The following is an 8,887-nucleotide window of genomic DNA, read 5'->3' as shown; positions in this document are numbered from 1 at the left end:
TCAATTCCCAACACAATATCATAACCATCCATGGAAATTACCTTCATTTCTGTTTGGTATTCATTGCCTTCCATCGACCACTTCAAGTCCTTACAAACACTAGAACATAAAACATTAGATCCATCAACCACTCTAACCGATTGTACCTGGGTTGCTATGCTTTTGTGGTCTATTTTCTCCAAAATTCTGCTATTGATAAAATTATGGGTGCTGCCTGTATCGATCAAGATCACCACCGGCAGGTTCCCAACTTTGCCAAGAATCTGGAGCGTTTGGAAGGCTTTAGACCCGGTCAGGGCATGTAAGGATATGGCTGGTTCATCCCTTGAGCCGAGCAATGAAGGTAATCATCCAAAACAGGTTCTTGGTCAGGTTCTTGATCTTCTTGATTGGCCGAAACCATGAATAACTTTGATTTACACCTATGGTTTGGTTGCCATTTTTCATTGCAAGAATAGCATAGACCCTTCTTTCGCTTTTCATCCATTGAGGCTGATTCTAATTGCTTAACATGGCCCTGGTTTGCATTTGAAGAGGACCCATATGATGAATTCTTGAATTCAGTATTGGTGCTCGGCCCGGCTGTGTTGATATTGGATGGCGTGGGCAGCAATGATGCTTCAGCGCTGTACAAGTTACCACTGCTCATTAATGACCGATATGTTGCTTCTTGGACTTTAGCCATGGACATTGCTTCGTTTAAAGAATCTGGAAATCGCAACCTGATGCAGTTCGCAATCTCTTCCCTTAGACCGGACAAATAACAATCAATGACGTAGTCCCTTGGCATATGTAATAACTTTTGAGAGATCGACATGTACCGGAGGTTATATTCTTGAACCGACCTAACCTGTTTTAAATTCATTAGCTGTCTCATTGGTGTATCATGTATAGATGACCCGAATTAAGTCATAAGGTCTCTTTTGAACACATCCCAAGATAAGGCTTCCATATGATTTCGGTTTTGAAGATATGACCCGTACCACATTCTTGCTTCTCCAGAAAAATGAATGGGGGCGATTTCTAATTTAGTGGCATCCTTAGTTTTGTCCACTCTGAAAAATTGCTCGGCAGAAATTAGCCAGCCCTCGACATCGGACCCATCAAACCGAGGAAAATCGACCGAGTAGGAGGAGCATAGTGTTGATCGCGGTTCTGGCCAAGGTGCGGGGGCCTAAATGGTGAAGGACCGTGGCAAGAATTATCATCATAGGGTCTGTGGCGGGGTTCTTGCACGTTTCCAGATGCCCCGCTCTCAAGGGCCGCCATTCTTTCTTCAGCCACATCAAATCTACGGTCTATGGCAGCTTGCATTGCTGCTGTTTGCTGGGACAAGTTTTCAATCAGGGCCTTGAGCGCATCCATTTCCGATTGTTGGCGAGTTTCTACCATGTTGAGAATCGGCCAACTCTGATACCAAGATGTTAGACTTTTAAATTATGACCGAGCCTTTCAAGTTCTTTAATTCAAGAAACGGGTTCTTGATAATGGAATTCAACACTCTAGCGCAGCGGACATAGAATTAGAGGAGAATTCGAGGTTAGGGAGAGAAGAGCCGAAGGGGAGGAGAGAAATACCACTAGATCACACCTAGCGGTCCAAGAAGGGGGAGGAGGGACGAGAGATAACTTAAACACCAAGTTCCAAAATATTCAATTCATAGCCCCAAAAAGTGGGGTGGGCATCACCATTTAAAGAGGTTGGTTTACCCAAAAGTATTCGGTTACAACTACTTCCAACATAACAGAATTCGGTTTCAAGAAAGATAAAAGAGAAAGTAAACAAAACAGAATTATTCCATAAAAAACATAAACTGGCCCATATGCACACTTGGGCCGAGAGACGGATGCATAAAATATTTTAGGACCGATGTTTTTGATGAGCAGCCCGTAACAATATTAACAAATTATATTATTCAGAAATTTATCAAAGGAACAAGAAGAATATTAACAAATATTATATTAAATCTCAACTACTTTTTAAATGAAATTATATTATTCAGAAATTTATCAAAGGAACAAGAAGAATATTAACAAATATTATATTAAATCTCAACTACTTTTTAAATGAAATTATTATATTAAAAATAAAATAATAATAATCACTAAAATAATATCTTCATAATTTCTTAATCTGTTACAATTATATAAAACTATCTTCTTTATTTTATATTATTCAGAAATTTATCAAAGGAACAAGAAGAATATTAACAAATATTATATTAAATCTCAACTACTTTTTAAATGAAATTATTATATTAATTTACATTTAAATGAAATTATTATATTAAAAACAAAATAATAATAATCACTAAAATAATATCTTCATAATTTCTTAATCGGTTACAATTATATAAAACTATCTTCTTTATTTTATTCATTTTCATAGTTTCATAAAACTAGAGACAGTTAATAAAAAAATGAGTCTTTTATGAAAATTGATTTATAATTTATTAAAAATTAAAGAGTTAAAACTGATAGATATATACTATGGTAGAATGAAACCCTACATACGCTAAAAGTATTAAACATACAAGGAATGATAAATTTAACGAAAAAATTAACGAAAATAAGTCTAAGAATATGACGTGGCTTTCAGGTTGTCCCCACGTCCCGAAATGCCCATTTCGGGACTCAAAATGGCCGTTTCGAGATATTTTTAATTTTCTCTCTCCTACTCACGTGCGTTTCAAAACCCGAAATGAACGTTTTGGGACATTTTAAAAAAAAAATCTCTCCTACCCACATGGCATGCCACGTTGATTCGTGAACTTGCTTTCGTTGATTTTTTCGTTAAGTTTATCATTTTTTTAAACGTATTTAGATTCTTTTTATTATATTCAACATTTTTTTTTGAATTATATGTGACGGGTCATGGTTTATTTTAAATATAGAAACCCAACTTAACTAAAAGTTTAAAATATAGATATTATCCTTATAAAATTATACTTTTCTCAATGAAATATCAATCCATCATAAAATCACATTGTTGAATAAAATATACTAACACAAGCTTCAATATTTTCTCCAAATAATTTGATAATTCTTCTCTCTATTAGGTATTTATGTTTTTATACAAGACTAGAAACAAAATAAATATATGAACACTACTTTCAACTAGGCTGGTTAGCTGAAAATACTAAAAATCAATTTCACTCCCTTGGGCGCTAGCTAAAGGGAACTTAGAATGCGAAGCCAGGAGAAATAATTGTGCATGGAAAGTAGAGCATGAGAAAATTATCGAGTTGTCCAAATCCGATGAACTTGTTGGAGGGTTTGCTGCCTTAGGTTGCCAGCCAAACCAAATTTAAGACACCATTAGGACATTTATTTGACAAACAACCTATGATAATAGACAAACCATTTGCAATTAGATTAACATTAATTTATTTGACATAACAATCTAAAAAGTCGTAATAAATAAAAATTTGACAGAGTTGAAAACAATTTATAGATGTGGGTACGTATGTGTATGAATTTGGAAGAGGGTCAATAAACAATTTATAAATATATGTCTAATTAAATTATTATTTTATTTTATCATATAAATCATCATTAAAATAAGATATTTGACAGGTTGAATAACTTTAAATAAAATGATTATATCTTTTAGTAAATTATAAGATTAATACAAAAAAAAAAATTAATATTTTATTATGTTAATACAATTAGGAAAATATTGTAATAATATTTAAAAAACTCTTTGCCAAGATATTGGTGTTAACATAGTTGAAGCTTATATAGAAATAAGATTGAAATCGATTCTCTCAAAAAAAAAACTTCATCTTTATAAAGTGTTCGACTACACCATTTAAATATGTCTCAACTATGTCAACACTAATATCATGACAAATAGTCTCCAAAATATTGTCACAATATTTTTATATTTGTATTAGGGTATATGGCGCTAACGGAAGCAGCCAAGAAGGGTACGTATATGGTTGAAAGAATTAATTATTGATCTTGTTATCTAAACATATTGATGTTCGTTATCTTTTTTTTTTGTACTGAGAGGAGAATCAAGTTAAAGAAGATCAACACTCGTCATAATTTTGTTGACATGTTCACAAAGTCGGTCTCACTTAACAAATTCACCTATTATTTGACTTTGCTAAATGTTGACAGTTTGAAGTAGCCTGGTCAAGCTTTTCTTGTTGGGTGATACTAAGGCAAGGTAGATATTTGTAACAATTTACTTTTAATATATTGTTTTTGGTTTATATTAATTTATGTTACATCACTATTAATCTACGGTTACGCTCATTTAAGTTACGTGATTACGTTTCATTATTTTTATTTTTATAGTTGTAGTCTTTTTTATTTGTTGTAACTTTTTTATCTTTCATACTGACAAGTCTCTCCTTTTCTGTTTTTCAAAGTTATTGATCATCTCTTGCCTTCCCCACGATATTTGTGTAATTAGTTTTTTAAATCACACTAGCAACCTATTATTCCTTTTCATTTATTTTCATTACATCCATCCTAATCTTTTCTTTATTTTTTTAATCTAAATATAATATTTGGATTCTTTTTTAATTTAGAGCCATCTAAATTATTTATGTATATAAAAAATGGAGGATTTATTCTACTCAAACTTTGTTACTAACATATTAATTTTTTACATTTAATAATTTTTAATTAGATAAATTTATTTTTTACATTATATTTAATATTTTATTTAAGTAATAAAAGAATACATAAAATTTAATAAAAATATGACATACTTTAATAATTTATTTTCAAATATTTATTTATATTTTTTATTTAAAATAAATTATATTCATATATATTTTAGTTTGTTTATTATATGTATTATTTGCAAATAAATTATGTACAACTTATATATATTAGTATTTTTATTATTTAGAGTTAATAATGTAAATTTTAAATAATGTGGTGGTGTTAAGAATGTATTGTTTATTATTATTTAGAAAGAAAAAAAAACATAGAACAGTTACAAGTTAAGAAGTGATACTTTATATGAATTTGATGGATTATAATATATATATATATATATATATATATATATATATATATATATATATATATATATATATATATATAATCAATATCATTTAAAAACAAATCTAACGAATTTTGTCCAACCCTCTTAATTATACTTAACAAAAAATAATGACTTAGTTTAATTTTAAAAGAAACTAATAGTACAACATTTTATCTAGAATATATTAGGAAGCTACGAACTCATACCATATAGCAATGTGTTGTGGAGGTAAAAGATCTTTTTAAAAGGATTAAGCACTAATATTAACTATTATCAAGCATAAAATCTGGTGGTTGAGATAACATTATTTCAATTTGAACTTATTTGATTTCAACTATATTAGGTATGTTTAAGGTTCAGAATCTTTATTTAAGTATTTTAGAAGAAAAAAAATTCAAGTGAGTTGAAAATATTAAATTTACTTTTTATAAATAAATTATAAATAAGATAGAAAGAAAGTAATAAAATATTTTACCAAAAATATAAATAAGTTAATATATATATATATATATATATATATATATATATATATATATATATATATATATATATATATATATAATTATTATAACTAGAGACTTAATCTATGAAAAATAATAAGACATAAAAGATACTAAATTTTATATATTTGTTTGGCAAGTTTGAGAAATTCAAATTTTAGTTTAGACAAAAACTAAACTGAAATGAGGATAATCCAAAATATCTTATTTAAATTGTTTAGTTTTACTTTAATTGAATTAGGTTCCAATAACTGATTATTTACTTACCTTTATATATTTTTGCTTTTTTATTTTATTGTTATTACTTTCTATTTTAGTACAATGTGACACGACGTGTAGTGCTTAACTATTAGAAAATTAAGTGTTTTTAATTTTTAAAATACATATAGAATGTTTAAAAAATAAAATTTATAACATGTTAATTTTATAACATATTTCAATTTATATATTTATAAATAGTTTAAAAAATAATTATTATAAATATTTTTAAATATTGTGATCTAACAATGATTTTGTTTTTGGATTTCTTGTAATTAATCTGGTCTATAAAAATATACTAAAAACAGTTGTCCTAAGTATCAATATATATGTAAGATAATCATATATATAATGATGTATTATTTGAAGACAACCAATGCAAATATGGAGTGGTTTTCTCAATGAACTGAGATTTGTTAACCGATAAAAACTTAATGGAAGTAAATAAGAGTGAAAATAAAAAAAAAAATAGTAAAAGAAAAATATAGTCTAAAAATTAACCATTTATTTTAGTTTTTAAATTAAAAAAATAAAAACTAACATCTTATTACTGATTTGATCCATTTTAAGAATGTAAATCATTGTTATGAAATTATTTAAAATATATAATTTCTTAATTAAATCAAATTTAATATTTGTCGTGCTAATATTTAATAAAAAAATATAAGCAAATCACAATAATATTACACCTTCCTAAAATTAACGGTTAATAATTATAAATTTAGCAACAAACAATATTTTTATTATCCATTTTAACACAATATGTAAATAATGCTGAAAGCTGTAAAATAAAATAAGAAGTAACAATGCTAATTTTTATAATTAAATTTGTAATATATATATAACGTTAACACTAATAAATAATTTTTCGCAACTAGTTGTGTAATTTATGATAAAGTATAATTGTAAATTAAATTGTAATATTATTTAATAGATTTTAAAATATGACTAGAAATATTTGTAATCTATTAACCATAACAGAATTAACAATAATGGACGAGAAATGAAAAAATATTAAAAATATAGGTCAAAATAAAAGTTTATAAGATTGTTAATATAAGCTCAGTACTCTTTCCTCATTGGTCCACAAAAATTTACACGGATCGATAATAAACACTATCCAATGTCTGATGAGATCTTATCTACGGTCCAGAACCCATCTCCCGCTCCCCCAACAATAGTATCAATCTTTACACTTCCCCCCAATATATAAACAGAAACCCATAAAATAAAATGAATAGCATTTGATCTTCATTACAAAGTAAAAGAGATGGAAACCACTGGAATAGCAAAGAAGGGCGCCGGAGGAAGAAAGGGAGGTGATTCAAGGAAGAAATCGGTGACTAAGTCCATAAAGGCCGGTCTTCAATTCCCCGTCGGTCGTGTTGGTCGTTACTTGAAGAAGGGAAGATATGCTCAACGAGTTGGGTCTGGAGCTCCGGTGTACTTGGCCGCAGTTCTTGAATATCTGGCAGCTGAGGTATATTATCGATCTAAATCTCTCGATCTAGTATCTGTTTTATGGGTTTGATTTGAATTTGTGTATTCTGTTATGGGTTTAGGTTCTTGAGTTAGCTGGTAATGCAGCGAGGGATAACAAGAAGAACAGAATCATTCCAAGGCATCTTCTGCTTGCGGTGAGGAATGATGTGGAATTGGGGAGGTTGCTATCTGGAGTTACCATTGCTCACGGCGGCGTTCTGCCAAATATTAACCCGGTTCTTTTGCCCAAGAAGAATGACAAGCCATTGAATGAAGGGAAATCTCCAGCAAAGGCAACCAAATCACCCAAGAAATCAGCTTAGATTACCCTGTTCTTGTATAATTGGTTTTTGTTTACAGTATATTACAAATAGGGCAGCGGCCAGTTTATTGTAATTCCTAATTATTTAATTAGAAAAAAAAAATGTTTTAAATTTTATTCCATCCTTCTTTATTATTTTTCATCCTGTCAATTATATTATTATATACATAATTGTTATTTAAAATTATTTAGATTTTAACCATTAACTATAATATACATAATTGTTATTTGTTTTTTAAAACAAATATTTGAATGTTCACTCGAATTAGCGGGGGGAAGTCTACCAAAAAAGACATTATCGAATAGCTTTTGACGAGATATGAACAAAAGATTCTAGAAAGCCAATGTTTTCTTAACCCATGAATTTTAATTGTGCTAATGTTCATCCATGTAGGAATTGGTTCAAATTTACAATCGAATTCCTGTATTTGAAAAAAAGTACAAGTTGTAATTTAAATTCAAGACTGGTATCATTTGATGATGTCGTGTTAATCACTGAATTTTATTCTTCGCAATTCATATGGTCAAAGCAAAGCAAAGCAAGATGTTTAATTAGACCACAAATTACAAATGTTTGGAAAAACTCTGTTGCTATTTCGCGGATTCACAACAATTTTGATTTTGAAGAAATATAATAAAAGGTTCTATTCGCACCCAAAGGAAGAAAATAAGAATAACAAATTCAGGTTTAGAAGCACGTCAAAAAATAGGTCGAAGCAGTTGAATAGGAGAATTATTATGGTAAATTTTTTTAATTTTTAAAAGATGAAAATGATTTATTTGATATTATAGATAACTGATAACCGTTTCATTTTTATAGGATGATTCGGTTAACCACTGATAAACACTATTTACTATACCAAGAGCACTCCTCTAGTAAAATCTTCCACGGCTAGTTGACCAAAATGAAAAAAAATATAATAAAATAATTTTTATATATATTATTTAATTTATAAAAATATTATTTTGACACAACCCATTATAATAACTAAAGTGTCAAAAAAAAAATTTAAGTTTCGATTTTTATTAAAAATATATCGATTAAACATGTTAACTTCTTAATTTTAAAAAATATATATCAATTCAAAATATTAACCTACTAAATTAAAAAAAACACAATTCGATATTTTAATATCCTAAATTAAAAAAACATTAAAAACTTTAATCGTATTTTAAATAATAAAATAATAAGTTATTTTGTTTGAAAAAATATAAAATAAAATTTGAAATTAGAATTTCGAACTATAAAGAATAGAATTGAGAATAATAAAATTATATTAAATTAAATTTCATTAAAATTCTAATTCTAATTTCTAATATT

General features: G+C 28.0%; 1 protein-coding gene across 1 annotated transcript; it reads left to right on the top strand.

The window, feature by feature from the left end:
• The first annotated feature begins 7,008 nt into the window (after positions 1-7,008).
• Positions 7,009-7,701, top strand: LOC124942373 (probable histone H2A.1). Its single transcript, XM_047482860.1, has 2 exons — positions 7,009-7,242; positions 7,325-7,701. The coding sequence occupies exons 1-2, from the start codon at positions 7,033-7,035 to the stop codon at positions 7,565-7,567; spliced, it is 453 nt and encodes a 150-aa protein (XP_047338816.1). The 5' UTR covers positions 7,009-7,032; the 3' UTR covers positions 7,568-7,701.
• Positions 7,702-8,887: the final 1,186 nt, after the last annotated feature.

Source organism: Impatiens glandulifera, chromosome 6 (genome assembly GCF_907164915.1).
Source record: "Impatiens glandulifera chromosome 6, dImpGla2.1, whole genome shotgun sequence".
Taxonomy (NCBI): domain Eukaryota; kingdom Viridiplantae; phylum Streptophyta; class Magnoliopsida; order Ericales; family Balsaminaceae; genus Impatiens; species Impatiens glandulifera.
Note: the sequence above shows the minus strand (reverse complement) of the source record. Positions and strands in the feature narration are given on the sequence as shown.

What these genes read in the sequence shown, in the direction of transcription:
- LOC124942373 (XM_047482860.1), top strand. Translation starts at nt 7,033, where the DNA reads ATGGAAACCACTGGAATAGCAAAGAAGGGCGCCGGAGGAAGAAAGGGA. An exon ending in TTGAATATCTGGCAGCTGAG is followed by an intron (nt 7,243 to 7,324) that starts GTATATTATCGA and finishes TTATGGGTTTAG; the next exon opens with GTTCTTGAGTTAGCTGGTAA.